A 16,920-nucleotide genomic window follows, 5' to 3' on the forward strand; every position below is an offset into this window, starting at 1 on the left:
GCGAATCTTCTCTCAGGACCAATTCTACTGCAGCCTACTTGTCAATATCCAGATTATATGCATTCTGCTCCATCCTCTTTCACTGTTATCCCTCCATCTGCTCTCTCACTTGAGGAAAGTAAAAGTGTTCACATCTTTCATTATGAAGATTTTACATTGGCTGATAACTGCTTGTGGCCCTTCCAGCACTGCTGTGGCAAGATTTCGCTCATTGTTTGATTAGCAAATTTTGTAGTTGAGGGCAATCCCAGCAGTATTCAACATCAGACTACGACACGGATCCATCAGTTTGCATGCTTCTCTGATTGGATAAGAGCTCTCATAGACACAGCACTCATTTGAAAGCGTTTAGACAGCTATTGTAAACATGCTTACCGTTTGTTGTTTTGGTCTCGCAGTCAGGCATAAGTGATGAAAACCATTCACATTTTGCAAGAAGTCTCTAAGGGAAAGTGGTTTGGCTGTCCGTAACTCTGGACTGTGTGTGTTTGGGTGTGTTTTCTTTTTTTATTTCCTGAGATGCTAGCCTCCCTGATTGTTATCTAGATTTTTCCACAACATGGCGGCTGTAGAATCACTGTAGGATTAACCAACAAGCAGGAATATAAAAATCACTAGCTAATGTGCAAGATGCTTACATAAGCCGCCACAGGGATTTGCCTTGAAAATCAGTGGGGAGGAAGGTTATTACTCTTGTGTTGTGATGTTTTCTTGATTTATCAACACATTGCTAGAGCCCTGCATACAAATGCACTGAAATATGACAGTGTCCCCAATAGTGTTGTCATAATATCTCAGTCATTTCTTATGAAACCATTGAGAATCACAATACCAACACTTTTTTTGTCAACCAAAACAGCACATTAAAGCGAGCTGAGGAAAATGTTAAGGGTTGAGTCATTGTTATGTTTAATTTTAAGTGTTTTGTGCGTGGAGTAAAGAATTAATATTTAATTTTTCAGGGCTCCAGACTGCGACCAAAATGGTTGCATTTTTCAACCGTTTTTTTCTGCAGGTGCAAGTAAATTTTGTGCACTGCTGCAACCACTGCATTGTTCAACTAGCGATGTCATTTTTGACGCATATGAGCTGGGCAGCGCTGACCGCGACAAAAACAAATTAGTCCAAGCTCAGAACAGCTTTAATCGGGAGCCAAAGTTACTGTTACTGCAAAGCGCTGCAAGCATTTGAATTAGCCACAAAATGAGTAAAGATTGCTGAGAGATTTACAGAGAAGCATTCAAACCGATCAGACAGTGCTGATATAGAAAACCAGAAGTAGTATTTAACTAACCATGGTGTTGTTCCAGAAATAGTCGAATGTTATAACATTATTCATTTTTGAGCAAGAAAGTTTCAATGACTTACAAGCATTTCATATAACTGTTTCCAGCACTTTAAAAAATTTTAATGATTCAATTAGCATGTTATTTTCAATGGAATGACCAAAATATACTGTGGTGAACAAACCCTTAAGTCAAATGTAAAAAAAAAAAAAAAAAAATTAAAAAAATCAAATCACCATTATAACTTGTGGATGGCAGCAGAGGAGCACTTATTGGCTTATAGGTTATATTTGGAAATGATAAAATAATAATTATAAAATCACTATTATTAAATATCAAATCATCAAGATATCAGATTTTGTCATTTTGACTTTTTTTATGCAAGTAAAAAAACGTCACAGTGCTTTCAAAAACAAACTTTTCTTCAATTTGCAACTAAGTCACACAATCATTGAACTTGTTGGTCAGTTTCATATAAGACTAGAGAAGAATAATGGTACATTTAATAGGAGTTCATGTCTTTTCTGTAAGCTTCCCAACTCAAGCTGAAATTAACGTAATATTATTAGTAACTGCACTTATTAATACAAAACAATAGTAATTTTATCATCATATGATCTTATCATCAGATATTAATTTTTTTTTAAATTTTATTTTAATTTATATATGTCATATCTCTCTGAAATTAAAAGAATACTGAACATTGTAATCTCTGTGAGTTAATTATGTTTATTATCAAAGCAATTGTCATTAATACAGTTAAAATGGATCAAATATGTGAACGATTGCATTGCAGGCGGATTTAAAGTGTGCCCCTATATTTTCTGCTTGTGCTCCTAAAATCTTTCAGTCGGGGCTACTGTGCTCCCAGTAATAATAGTTAGTCAGGAGCCCTGTTTATATGACAACCTTACTGTTTGCAGTAAAACCATTTAAGGGGAAAAATAATAGTGTCTTGGTAATAAAATGACAATACTGTACCATCAGTACTGTGTAACACTAGTCATAAACATATGGTGACCCGCCATCTGAATGAATTATGCACTCAAGTATTCACTGGATGCATTTGAGACACGTAATACCAGGTGTCATCTGCATTCTGTCTCCGATCACAAGACTGATGTTGTGAACACCAGGCGTGAGCAGAAAAGAAAGGCACATTTATTGGAAAGCTCATCCTTGGAAAACATTAACAGTGGTTTTCCAACACATGCATATGTGTCCACGCATGTTCATTAGCACTCCAGTCCACCCTCCCTGTTTCTCTCACTTTTCTCAAAAACACGTGCCCCTGTTCGTGCATTGCTAGGCAACAGGTAGGGCTGTGACCATCGCCCTGACAACCGCATCAGCGTGGTCTACTGCCATCGGCTGTAGTCATGTTCACTGATGTAGTGTATAACATCATGGGCTGTATAACAGCATATGAAGTTCCTTGTACAAGTGTAATAACAGTAATAGTTGCAAATTGTTTATTTAGATTGTAAGTCTATGGTAATTCACAAATTACCTCAAATGCCATACACAGCGTTTCCTTTAGCGTTTATGTATTCAGCAAATTAATTTTCTGTTGGGCGATGGACCTTGTTGGGAAACCAAATACTACATCATCGATCTGAAGCCATCTCCATTCATGTCACCCATCAGCGTTTTTACAAGTGTCTTCAAGTTCCCGTGATCGCAAATGCTTGGCTGGTCAGGTTTGGTGAGGCTTTCTCGAAACTGGCCAAATACAGTTGAGACAGCAATAAATGAAATGTTAACAAGAAATGTGGCAACGATTCGTATTTCAAAGAGAGCGTATGCAGACAAGGAATCAATATGCCTGCTTGCTTGGCAGTGTCTACACTGGGCACGACGCTGCGTTGTAACGGGTTTAGTCGAACAGTGTCTATACAGGACATTTGAACTCTGTGTTAGTACCTCATAAATATGATGAGGCACTTTACTGTCAGGGATTTGTCGTGTTGTGCTGCATCCAGTGTTCATGGTGTGTGTGTGTGTGTGTGTGTGTGTGTGTGCACTTGGATGGGTTAAATGCAGAGCACCAATTCTCTATATGGGTTACCATGCAAATGTCACAACTTGTGTTAATAGATGATTGTGCAAAACCAATGATTAATAGATGATTGAGCACAAATACATTTTATTATTTGTGGTTTAAAGTTATATATATAATATCAACATTGCACCACTGGCAATAGTTGGTCCTTTACTACCGTGGTGGTAAAAATCTGCCACCATCACAGCCCTAGCAACAGGACTTGTGCATATCATGTATGTATGTATGTGTGTCAGCTGACATGCTATGATCTTTCCCATTTCTCTGATTGTCTCTGAGATAGTCGGATATATTTCAGAATGTGAAACAGAGGAGGAGGAGTAGAGCGATAGAGAAAGAGATAAAGACATGTCTCTAGTTAGAGTATAACATGTCCGGAAAGAAAGAGAGAGAGAGTGATGAGTCAGAGTCTCTGTTTTTGAGAACGGATTACACTTTCACCTCGCTGTCAGAAATGAGCGAGTGGCGTTCATTGCAGCAAAGCTTGAGCAGTGATTCAAAGTTGCCTCACATTTAACACACACGGAATCTATGCGCTTTTCTTACATTGTCCATGCTGATTTTGGGGGGAAATCTGTGGAACTCTTTGGAATGCATTTGATGACCAAAATTTTATTTTTGTGGTTTTGTTCTATGTCTGTGAGAACCCCAATACCAACTATTTTTGACTAGTAATAGCAAGTAGCAAATAATTGTTCACAGCTGTGATGTATGGCTTCATTATAAAAAATACAAAAATTTGCACTTCAATATCTGCCGCTCATATGTTGAGGCCTTCTCCTGTGTTTATACGAGAAAAAAAAAAAAAGTTCCAAGAATTAGGGCTGGGTACTGTACATGTTTTTATGAACCTACAATTACATAACCTAATTATATTTCTACTCCAAACGGTTTTTTGGAATATAAACATTTAAATGGTGGCTGTCATTAAAAACTTGACGGACTTCTCTATTTAAATTGATTACTGAAGACCAGTCAAACTTACAAATGTTATATGGTGCATATATATGGTGTATATATCAAATTGCTCAGTTTTTCTAGCTAACTAACTAGTTTGTGCAAATGTGATATTACATGATATTGTTTACAAGCAATTATATTTGTGTGGTCAAACCACCGAAATCAATATCCTGTCTTATATAATCGCAATTTAATCAGTAAGTTGTACTCTTTCTTTTAACATTCCTTCGGATGTTTATTCATGTTTGTTTCATGCTGAAACTGGTATCACAGCAGAGGAAATTATCCATTCATTACTCTTGAACCGAGGCGCTATAGTGACCTCCACATTAAACAGTGCAGTTATTGTTTGAATACTGTAATAAAACGGTAAGAATTTTAAATCTGAGTCTTCAAAAGTAACCAAGCACGAAGCTTGTGCTACAGTGTTCCTTTCATTAACTGAAAACAGTCTAGACTAATCGATCCTTGGGATTTAATAATCAATATTGTTTTATTTAAACCCAGCCCTAGTAAAAATCAGTGCTGAAAGTCCTATTATTGGTAACCCAAAGCGTTATCAAATTAACCTGTGTAAATGCAACATTTTAATAAAAAATATGCAGAGGATTTTTTATTTCTGTAGAAATCTATTGAGCCGTTCCTTGCATTTCTACAGGCACATCTTTAATTTGGGCCTACTGATTAACAGCTACACATTCCCAGAATATCACTGCTGTACCTTCAGCGATCTTCCCACTACAGCACTGCCATCTCTCTCTCTGTTTTTTTTTTAAAGAAAAAAAAAAGAAGGATGAATGCATATATACAGGCTCCTCACGTCACTGTGAAATAATAAAGGGTGACTGCAGGAAGAAAAGCATGGCCTGCCGCCTCTCTCTTCCACTTGTTTGTCTTCTTTCCTCTCGGCACAAAAGCCTCTAATCAAATGAATTGGTGTGGGTCAGGGGCTGCTCAGCCAACCCCATCCCGCCGTTGCCTGGAAACGGCAGTGGGCCCGGCTGGCCTCTGCAGTCTTCTATTTGCACACCAAACAGGGCTCGCCGCCGCGGCCGCTGTTATATGAAATGTAAATAGGCTGTTACAGTACCACAGCAGAGAACGAGCGTGCCACGCATTGGAGCTCTGTTCATTAAGCTGCTCTCAGCAACACCTGGGAACCATCAAGCCTCCATCATGGCCCTCGTTATACTCCACACATCTCTATGTTCCTGATGCAACCATCACGTGCGCACGTTCTATGTGTCAAAACTGCGGGATTATTGTTAGTTCTTTTATTTTCAGTGTACTTTTGCTTACCGCTGATTGGTCTGTGGTTTGTGAATATGGAATGTATGGACAGCCTCAAGCTGTTGTGACTCCACTGTAGACGTGGTGAAAGAGGCCTGAGCTGATGTGATGTACATAAACACACAGTCATTTCCATATCGACTCCATGCAACAGTTCTTTTCCACTCGGAGTCAGCTGCACTAAATAGCAGTGGACTTGATGACAGCACCCTATGTTACCGTGGTGCTGAGCTAGGGGGTTGTGGGTCGTTTCATCTCAGCAGGAGGCACCGTTACCAAAGCAGCCCATAATAGTCATACTGTGCAGCAGCAATTGTATGAAGAATGAGAAAGAACTGGACTGAGGCTTTCTGTGGCTACACACTGTGATGGCCCCTGTTTGACCGCAGAGAGAGGATTGCTACAGTAAAGGAAAGGAGAAGATCCTATTGATCGATGGACAGAGAAATATTAGTTTGAGCTGAGAGGTGCAGTCATTTATTCTCTGTGTCTCTCCAACCATGCTGACACTTTATAGGTTTTGCCGACAAGAAATGCTTTAATGACCATATGTGATCACCTGTGCTTATGTAAAATAACTAGAATGTGTAAGTCTGGGTACTGACACATTTCACAATTTGATTTCGACTCGCATGCTTGGGATTTCTGTTCAATTCTATACTTTATTTAATTGGATTCTGTATCTGTTCTTTTGGATATATCAAGTACATATGTTAAATATCTCAAACTATACATGGAACTATCATATGATTCATTAATATAAAATTTAAAAAATGTAAAGTGAAAATTGTATAAATGGGTAATAGATAATTGTCCATATTTAGTAAAATGCTTCCCTCTTAACTTTATTTTTAAAGCTGACTATTCTTATCTTTTCATGGTTAAAATACAGATTATGAAAATAGTGATTACGATACATTTTGATAAAATGTATTTTATCTTAAAGTGTGCCAAACGATATTTGTTTGAGATTTATTTATATTAAAATTCAGGGCTCTAGAGTCCGACCTAATTTCTCAATGGTGCGACTAAAAGAGGTCTCACTGGTGCGACCAGCCATTCGAGGGAGAGAAAAAAAAGACTCAGCATCTCTGAAAGTCTCCCTGTGGTTCAACAACAGACACTAGAGCCCTGGATTTCAGCCTGAGCCCGACGGGCCCCGAACATTTTTACACCCTTCGAGCCGGGCTTCAGGCCAATTTTCATGTCATAGTGCAGACGCTGACCTCCCGCCTGTTTTAGACTTCTCTTTACTTTCATATTTTAGATATCCATCAATTAGTGATGAAAACAAAAATTGCAGCACTGGTGGAAACGAACTGTGCTACTGCGACTGTCAGGCCATCCTTAAAAATATTTTGGTTTGCAGTAACAGTAGAACATAAAAAAAAAAAGGGTAGGTAGGTCTAAATATTTTTTTTATTTTCATTTATTTTTATTTTTTAATTTTACAAAAATGTAAAATTTTGGTGATTGTGATTACGTAGGTATGAATTTAGGCAAATTAGCAAATCGTGACGTCACTGACTGGGTCTTCAACCCGTGCCTTCGGGCGCATCATTGCAAACCTCATTTTGATGCAGACTTTATAGACCACAAACAAATTGAAATATTTGTCAAAAACATGTTTATTGCATTAATTTCAGGTGAGAGTAAAAAAAAAAAAGGTATTAGGAGTAGGGCTGCACGATATTGGGAAAAAATGACATTGCGATATTTTATTTTTCTGCGATATATATTGCGATATTTTATCTTACAAACAAAAATGGGGTGAGCACACTTACATTCTCATTTTAAATTATTTAAACATCGACACCATCGTGTCAATTGATTAATATGCGCGATGGAGAGAGAGCAAGACAGCGCTCGTGTTGTTTGAAGACGGCTCGCTCTCTCTCTGTCTTTCGCTCGCGCTCTCTCTGTCTCTCTCACACGCTCTCTCTCTCTGTCTCTCGTGTGCGCTCTCTCTCTGTCTCTCTCGCGTGCTCTCTCCCTCTTTCTCTCTCTCTCTCTCTCGCGCTCTCTCTCTCTCGCGCTCTCTCTCTCTCATGCTCTCTCTCTCTCGCGCTCTCTCTCTCTCTCTGCCCTGTTAAACTTGCATGTTTTTTTCAGTCCTGTCAATGATAAACTTTCACTCAATGATGGTTAAGCTGTGCAATTAATCTGCAAATAACATTCGTCCAGGGTCGGGGAGTAGCTGGCCCGTACAGTTAATGAATAACAGATCAACTACGACAGCATACATCGCACATCCTGCGATGTGACTATCGTGGATTCGTACATTGCGATATCGATGTTTAAACGACACATCGTGCAGCCCTAATTAGGAGAGATGTGCAAATTGTTTAGTGAAATTGTATTAAAACTGTGGTATCTGTGGTATTTAAGAATCAATATTGGTTCATCAACATGAAAATCTGTTAAAATCAAGAAATCAATCCAGCACTAATCATGTGCCACCTCAGAGCAGGTTCTGCAGGCCTGACAATGACACAGCAAAGCCCCATCTCACACATGAGTAGACTGACTGGTTTGAACATAGAAACGGACAGAATACCCGGCTTTGCATTTAGTCTTTTTTTTTTTTTTTTTTTTTTTTTTGGCAACACTTGTACATCTGGTGTGAGTGTGTCATGCAGCAAGTCAATTTGTATTTGTATTAATTTATTCATTTGCTTGTCATCGTTTTATTTTCCATGATGGAACAATTATGCTATTCTGTTTTACTATCCAAATCTGTGTAGCATGCTCATGTGCTTGTGCAAGGGCCATTGGGGCCGGTGGAAGCGGGAGATTAGAGGGAGCTTTGTGTTCCGGGCTGAGCAAAGGCAGGACTACACTGTCAGCAGGCAGGAGGAAGCTGTCTAAGCACTGGTCGGCTGACCCAGGGTCAGCCTCTGCAAACTGAGGGGCCTACATTCCTCCAAAATTAATCCCGTAACCCAGAGCCAGCCATCCTCTAACAAGGCCTGTCTATCTGCCCATCAGCTAATATGAAAAATGCAAATGTGTAGCCTGTGATCGCTCTTATTAAAGACTGGAGTTGTTGCAATAGCACAATTTTAGTAGTCAATACCACATTTATTAGTAAATCACAATCGAAAGAAACCAGATACTGTAACCTCTGATACTGCAGTATCAACTAAAGTACTAACTCCATCCTGCAACTTATACATACTTTGTAACAAATCTCAATTGTTATAATTTATGCTATATATATATATATATATATATATATAGGGTTGTAACAATATACTATGATGAAATACTGTGATATAAACATGTACAGTTATCATACCATGTACATTTGCTTATCTACGGAATTGAGAGAAAATAACAGACACAGAATCTCACCTGGGCCAAGGCAACCACTTTCCACCTAAAGGGCCATTCACATATCGTGCCTAAAAATGCATTTGAAAAGCTAGGCTTTCTGATTTTTTCCCAAAGCCTTCGTTCGGGCCTTGTGCTCCTGAGGCGTCTGCAGTTGCTAAGCAACCATGACCTGCTCTCTCCATAAAGACGCGGACATTTCAGCAATGGATAAATGGATCTGCAGCACAAAAAATTGTTTGCAGTAGCTCTGCTACTGAATTAATTTTAAAAATGGCAATCCATATACAGCTATGATCAGCTGTTCCTTCATCTTGGCTGAGCTTTTAACATTGTTCCGGAAAAGGTGAGGAAGCTACATATATCGTAATTCCTCAAATAAAAACCGGTAGTCAAATAAACGTCGGGCGTCTTATAGTGGCCGGGGGTGTGGTCAACACGGACCAATAAAGGCCGGTCTTAAATAAAGGCCGGGGGGGAATTTGTGCAGCAGAGCCAGATAACGAACATGCACGCCCACTACCGGAGCGTTTCTTGTTCTCGAGTCAAGAACCAGTTGCATCGGTTTTCGGATCACCAGTACACTGAACCGAGAACAGTTTCTGTCGAAAACAATTACTTATCAAACGGATGGAATTAGAAATAAAGGCCTGCTTCAAATAAAAGCCTGTTACCTTGTGCAGTTCAGGTAAATAAAGGCCCCGGCTTTTATTTGAGGAATTACGGTAAGTACAGAATCCAGAAAAATTAAGTCAAACCAGAATTGATGAATTTGTATGAATTATTAATGATAAATATGAGTTATTAAACTAATAAATAATCAGTGGTAAAAAAGTTTAATACAATATACTAGGGCTAGTGTGTCGTCGGCCACGCGTGCACGCTCTCTGGCCCATACAGCTAATGAAAAACGGATCAACTACAACAGCCTACATCGCACATCGTGCGATGTGACTATCATGGATTCATACATCGCGATATCGATGCTTAAACGACACATCGTGCAGCCCTACCATATACCGTGAAACCGTATAACCGTGGTATTTTCTGAGACTATTATCATACTGTGAAAATCTCATACCGTTACAACCCTAATATTATAACCGGTCTAATATAAGATGTTTCAAAGTTGAAACCTATACAACAAAGTTTCATTTGGAACCCATTTGTAAGTTATATATAAGTCTAATCAACCTGGTTAGGACATGATGTCAACATTTTCCACTCTATACAGTCCAGAAAATGGAGATTTGCCTTGGTGAAAGTCTTTGCACAGTCTGCTAGGATCCAGGAGTATGCAAGACCCCTGCAGGGAACTTGCACACACTGCTGTCGTGTGGTTGTGCTGCAGGAAACGGATGCAGGGACATGTCAGTAAGCCTGGGCCTTGTGTCATCTGCTACAGCTTCAGTAGAGTACAGTGCTAAAAGTAGACCTCATATGTGATGAATTACAGCTGGCTGCAGGCAAAAAAAAAAACACTTTGTCTGACACAAGCACCCACACTGATTGCAGATGCGCAGCAGCTTTTGATTGGGGTGGAAAGCAGAGGAAATGAGCCGTGTTTCTGGAATGGATGTCATTGTGTTTCTTCTCTGGGTGCCGTTCCTGAGTGTGTGTGTGTGTGTGTGTGTGTGTGTGCGCGCGCATTTCTTTTCCTGCAGTAATGCTTGCAGAACACACACAAGTTCAGAAGCAGGGTGCACACAACTGCACATTCCACACTATTCTCTGTGCATTCATGTACATACATGTTCTGTATTTTCGTTCAGAGCAGACTTTATGTACTCATGTTGTTTTTGGAGATTTGTTGGTTGTTCTGCCAGCCAGTTGAACTGTGGGATCTCACAGCTAACATATAGAAATAGTTGAATGCCCTGTGGTTGTTTTGATCTTAAAGCAGACCTGTGTAGGCCTGAATTGTTCTAGAAATTGCATCGACCTACTTTAGGGTACAAGCTTGTCTGTGTTTGTGTGTCTGTTCCACACCATAGTTGTTTATCCCCATTAGAGGCTGACCTTTCAACCACTTTGAGGTGTGGAACTGCTTTGGGGTGAGGATAGGGTGTGGGAGACATGCCTAAATAACAGAAGAGCAGTATTATTCTCTGTCTGCATGCATGCATGTGTGGTATGTTAGCTGAAGATATAAATAGCTGTCTTTGAATAGGAGGGCAGGAGAGAGATGGCTGTGGCGCCATAATAGTGGTGAGTGCGTTTTCCTGGAGAAGAGAAGGCAATGGGCAGCCCTGTGCATCACACAAAACTAAAACATACATTATAGGGTTGGGGACAATTATGGTATACAGCTGCCCTCACATTAATCCTTGTTCATCATATACAGATTTGTCCAAGGGTGGTGTAGAGATGATCCAAGCGTTATTACATCTTGGTTGAATTTCACTAGATTTCTGTTGAGGGTCACTTGTCTTTTGCACTTTGACAACATTTGGGTGTGATGCAATGCATTTTTCGGTTAGTAAGGCTTGCAGTACAATAGATTGCTGTGCAAAAGGCTTTTAAATGACGCTGCTTGCAAATTCCATGCATTTTATAAAGGTAGTCTGTCTTCAAAGTGAACCCACATTCTTTATTTAAATTGTGACAGGGCATCTTGAATCTACAGTCGTGCTGTGGGAATGTTTTGCTTAAAAACTGCTCCCAAATTAGAAGAAAAATATGACTGTTGTCTTTGAGATTAAACAAAAGCATTTGTTCTAAATACAATACCATCAAAGCCTTGATGCAAAAACTTTCATTGCATCATTATCGGCTGTCTGTCCAATAAGTTCAAAATACTGTAACAATTTGTTTTCCTGATCTCTTGCAGCAGCCATCTCCACCCTGCAGTACTAATGAATTGCAGTGTACTTGCACGCTCTGCACTCAAGACACTTTAGTGTTTTTATATCTTCATATTATCACTTCGCCAGTAGCTCTGAACTGTGTGTACGTTACAGAGTCCGGGCTGCTTTTTTATTTATTAGCTTCTGAATCACTGTGCAGAGCGTGATTTTTGTATTGTGTTATAAACAAGAGAGAAAATTTATATTCCAGAAAAGACTGAATTCTGTTGGTATTTAAAGGTGTTGCTTGAATTTGCAAATTCAGGGGTTTATTGAAATGCTATCAAAGCCAGACAACATTAAAATCTTGGCTGGTGTTTACTCACTTGACTGGATCAAATGCATTCTGGGGAATAGTCCAAATTATTGAACCATGTTGAATTTAAACCATATATCGAATGTCATTTTATTCTAATAAAAAAAGAGTTTGCTTATATATCTACCATCAATTGCAGATCAATGTTATCTAATGAACTGGTCTACCTCACAATGAAAAAATAATTATGCAATTTGTTGGCAATAGGGCTGTCAAGAATATGACATTTTGACTGTCAGTTATGGTGGTAACTGATTTTATAGAAATTCTGAAATGTTCATGTCAGTTACAGTGTACCTGGTAATGCTGTCATCACCTCTGTTTCATAGCATGTAATTTGTTTTATATGGTAATTTGTAAATGCCGGAAATGTTTATTACACAAATGAGAAGTGTAAATAAAATGCAACCAGATGCCAATATGCTTGTAATTTGAAATGTACTCTAGTCACTGTTATATCAAATAAACATGAGTTGATTTTGTAATAACTGTGACGACTCTAGTTTGATCGATTTTCTGATGACTGTTTGTTTTTACTATTCAGTTCTCGCATCCATCTAACTGATTTGACTGGTTGTATAGAACATTAACAGATGTCATCTCTTTCAGAAAATGAGAACGGTACATGCATGTTCTGAGATCAGTACATAAATGCTATTTGTTTTTGAAGGTCTGTTGCTTTAAAGAGCTTTGAGAATGGGCAGTTGAGTAAAACTGGGAAAAAATAGAGAACTTGGTGTGCTAAGTGAAATGTCATAAAGGAGATTGACAGTAAAGTGCTAATGTGTCCTTCCCTCTCTCTGTCTCACAGACGGTCGATGACGATGCGATGGAAGCGTGAATGAGGTTTGGCGTGGCAATAGCTGAACGATGCCCAAGGGTGGGGGTTCTAAAACCCCCCAGCTGGAGGACTTCCCATCCAACACCGACATGGTGGAAAAGCAGGGTGGGAAGAAGGTGAGAAAAATTGCTTTTTATATCACATGCACACACACTCTGCTGGTATAATCGCCTATAACCTTTGCAAGCTGTCAAGTAAATGTAGTTTTATCCTAAACAGAGCTACATAAACTATTGCACTGTATTGTTGTGCTTATTTCAGCATTCAGACCATGAGTGGGCGAATTACGGTCAGACTCAGAGTGGGCATCTGTTAATTGTTTTTATACAATCTAAACATTTAAGTAAGAGTCAAAGTCAATATATGATCCTACCCAATCATAATACACAATCAGTGTGATGCATGTTTGTTGTGTTTTTAGAAGCCATTTTTGTAACCATTTTTAAGATTTTAAGTCAAGGCGCTTTTTTTATTTATTTCACAATTCAATTCGATAACAAAATCAGATTTAAGACAGATTATAAATTAAATGTGTCCTTTTATTATTTCTAGGACAAAATGCTTTCTTTGTGAAAAGAAAATCCTTCTTTTGTGAAATTAAAATATTACGCTATAAAAATATACTAATATAGCACTTGCATATTATTTCTCTTTTGTTGTTTTTGATTGCTTCTCTTGTCCTCGTTTGTAAGTCGCTTTGGATAAAAGAGCTTAATAACAAAATATAAATATAATGTAAATGTAAATTAAAACTAATTTGAAATTTTAAAACAAGACCCAAATCAAATAACACACGTAAATCTCTTCATATAAACAAAATAAGGCTTTGTCTGTGCTCTGTCCATTTAATATTAGAGGCAGGCAACTACTGCATTTTAATTATTATCCAAACAGAGATGCTGCAGTTTTTAATCTAAATCTCCATGAAACAAACAGTAGCCAAGCTGAATGAGACGCAGATTCACTCTCTGCCAGAAGGTGGCGCTTAAAGAATTTCCTTGGTTACCACTGTAAACAAAGCAGTGCTGCACTTTAATATATATATTAGGGCTGAAGCGATTCCTTGAGTAACTCGATTACAAAAAATGGTCAAGGGCAAATTCATCTGCCTCGAAGCCTCTTTTAATTTATTTTAAATCTCACATCAGGTTCTTTCGCAATGATTTTTTTTAATGTGACAAAACACGTTTAAGTCACCCACAAAGCAGGAGGAGACAAGCGCTGCAGCCGAAATCGCATACTGCAAGGAGTCAGCTGTATTTTGATTTGAGGGCGCGGGCAAACTTAAAGAGAACGGCTTGGTGTGTGTCCATTGCGAGATAGAGCTGGCATACCACACTAGGGCCCTATGATTTCCGCGATGCAGAAAATGCGGAGAGAACCGTGGAATCCAGTCATAAAAACGGAATTTACAGTTTAACGCAGAATGGCAAGGAATTTGCCAAATTTTGAATGAATTAATCAAAAATAGGTCATTGCACTTACATCAAATCACGATATGGACTAAATCTGTAAATATTAAGCCGGAACAGTCTATTTAAATATGAATCCTGCATGTTCTGCATGTCTGTTAATGAATGGCGCAGAAACGCTTCTTCATTCTTTAAACACACTGAAGCGCGCGTGATGCTCACTGTGATTTTCAGTGTCTGTCGTCTCACTAAATAAGGACGTGAACAAATGAACAACATCCCCAGAACTGCTCTGACAGTTACTTCATAAGCATTTGACTGCTTGATTTGAGTAATACTAGCGTCATATCACATACACAGAACTGTAAAGGTACGTCTACCTGTCAAAATAAAAGTCTGGTAAAAGACTATTGTTCAGCAGAATGTACATAGCCTACTACAAAATAAATAAAAAAATCGAACATTATTTTTTTAAGGTTTAATCACACAACATTTCTTCCGTGTTTTATTTTTAATAGTAAATCCCCTTTGTTTACCAAAAAGTTCAATAATTAAAGATAAATTAAACTAATGTTTTATGTGTTTAATGTTTAATGTGCATATCAGAAAATGTTTTATTTAAAAACACAACTGAATGGCACTTAAATGCATTTAATTCATCTGTCTTATCATCTATCATAACTTTATTGTCATTGTTCACAGTACAAGTACAGACAGAGAAACAATGGGTACTAATCAAATGTTTGTTTTAAATTTTGATGTATGCATTGCATTCTATGCATTTAAAAAATAAAAATAATTTTTTTCTAAAAAAGGAAATTAGTTGTTCATTTTAAGAGACCCAGGAGTCTTATTTTCTCTTGCATGATTAATATTGCACTTTAATTAAGCAAAAACACATTTTATCGGATTACTCGATTAATCGATGGAATTTTTGGTAGAATACTCGATTACTAAAATATTCGATAGCTACAGCCCTAATATATATATATATATATATATTAGGGGTGTAACGGTACGCAAAAATCATGGTTCGTTTGAAGTTATATATATATATATATATATATATATATATATATATATATATATATATATATATAATTATATAATTATATATTATAAATACCATCTAAACTTTACTAAAGATAGTAAGTTCTCCTCAGACATACATTCATATAAACTCGTATCTTCACACATTTGAATTTGATTTTCAACCGGCTGGTGTTTATTCGTCACAGCCCTAATAATAGATATTTTGCTACATAAAGAAGATAATTTTTTAAAAACATTACTGTTTTTTTGGTTTGTGAAGTTTCTTGTGTAAATTTACATTGATTGTGTCCCCTTATGCTGTTCATTGGACAGTGAATATTTTTTACTGATTTAGTTATGTTATGTGTCTAGGCCATGCCGTTTTTCCCGTGTCTTGTGTGCTGTGTCCTCTTGCTTAAGGGCTGAATATGTCTTGATATTTTTATATTTCATAATGATACAGCTGTAATGTAAGCCTTATCATCTTATACCCCAACATCGCAAATCTAATCTGTGAGAATATGGCAATCCTTAGTTAAGAGACTTATCTATTTTGAGGGTTTTCAACATGCTGATTAATGAGATTCACTGTATCCATCCCAGTATTGGTAAATGAAGGATAAACAGCTAAACCAACATCAAAATAGCACTCAATATACAGCTGTAAATTATTCTAATGTGTTAAGCATGAAGTCACTGTAGAAATTTAGTATGGGATTGTATAAAAACCATGATTAAATTAAAAGGCATTTGATGTCATAAGTGTTTTTGAATCTGAGGGTCAGTGTTTTGGTGCAAGACAAGCCAGAGTTAGTGAAGAGTTTATGGCCCAGACGGTGTGTGTGTGTGTGTGTATGTACATCATTCTGTGTAGTATTGCATCAGACTCTGCCAGGGGGAGGGAGCGAGCATGTGAGCAGACGAGGAAGAGTGAAAGCATTGCTAGGAGACCAGCAAGTAAACAGGGCTGCTCACACAGATGGTTTTAGAGAAAGGCAGTGAAAGGTTTTACTTGATTTAGCTTCGGTTTCTCTACGTGCTTCAAGAAAGCCTGCTCTCATCTATCTCTCTCTCTCTCTGTCTTTGACTCTCTGTGTTTTCATATCTCTTAGAGCTCAGTTCTTGGGGGCAGATATTGTCTTTGTGTGTGCGTGTGTGTTTGCTCTTGGATGACATCATAGTCTCATGACAGAGGTGGATGTGGGCTGGGGCTGGATGGTGAGGCTCTCGCAGTAGAAACAGCTCTACGCTGAATTCAGCTTTCGCTTTATCACTGCACTAAGAGCTCTTTAATTAGCCTTCATTAGCACTGCCAGTAGCAGACACAGCCCCAGCTGCTCCAGTCCAACTTCCTCCTCCAACAGTCAGCCCATTGCTTATGTACATTCATGAACTTTTAATATTTGTACAACCCTGTATGTTTTCTGAGATCTGATAAAAATTACTTCTCTTTCTAGTGCAGGCACATTTGTTGTTTATATCATAATACTTTCCGTTACAGATTTCACCTACTCTCAGCTCCATTTAATACATTTTTCTGTA

At 38.0% G+C, this 16,920-nt stretch overlaps 1 protein-coding gene across 1 annotated transcript in view; it reads left to right on the forward strand.

The window, feature by feature from the left end:
* Positions 1-16,920, forward strand: part of ankrd11 (ankyrin repeat domain 11) — a 129,387-nt gene that overhangs the window by 87,561 nt on the left and 24,906 nt on the right. Inside the window, exon 3 of the mRNA XM_026268189.1 lies at positions 12,905-13,050. Coding sequence (XP_026123974.1) covers positions 12,964-13,050 — 87 coding nt within the window. The 5' untranslated portion in view covers positions 12,905-12,963. The remainder of the gene's footprint in view (positions 1-12,904; positions 13,051-16,920) is intronic.

The sequence above is a fragment of the Carassius auratus genome, chromosome 7 (genome assembly GCF_003368295.1).
Source record: "Carassius auratus strain Wakin chromosome 7, ASM336829v1, whole genome shotgun sequence".
NCBI classification, from domain to species: domain Eukaryota; kingdom Metazoa; phylum Chordata; class Actinopteri; order Cypriniformes; family Cyprinidae; genus Carassius; species Carassius auratus.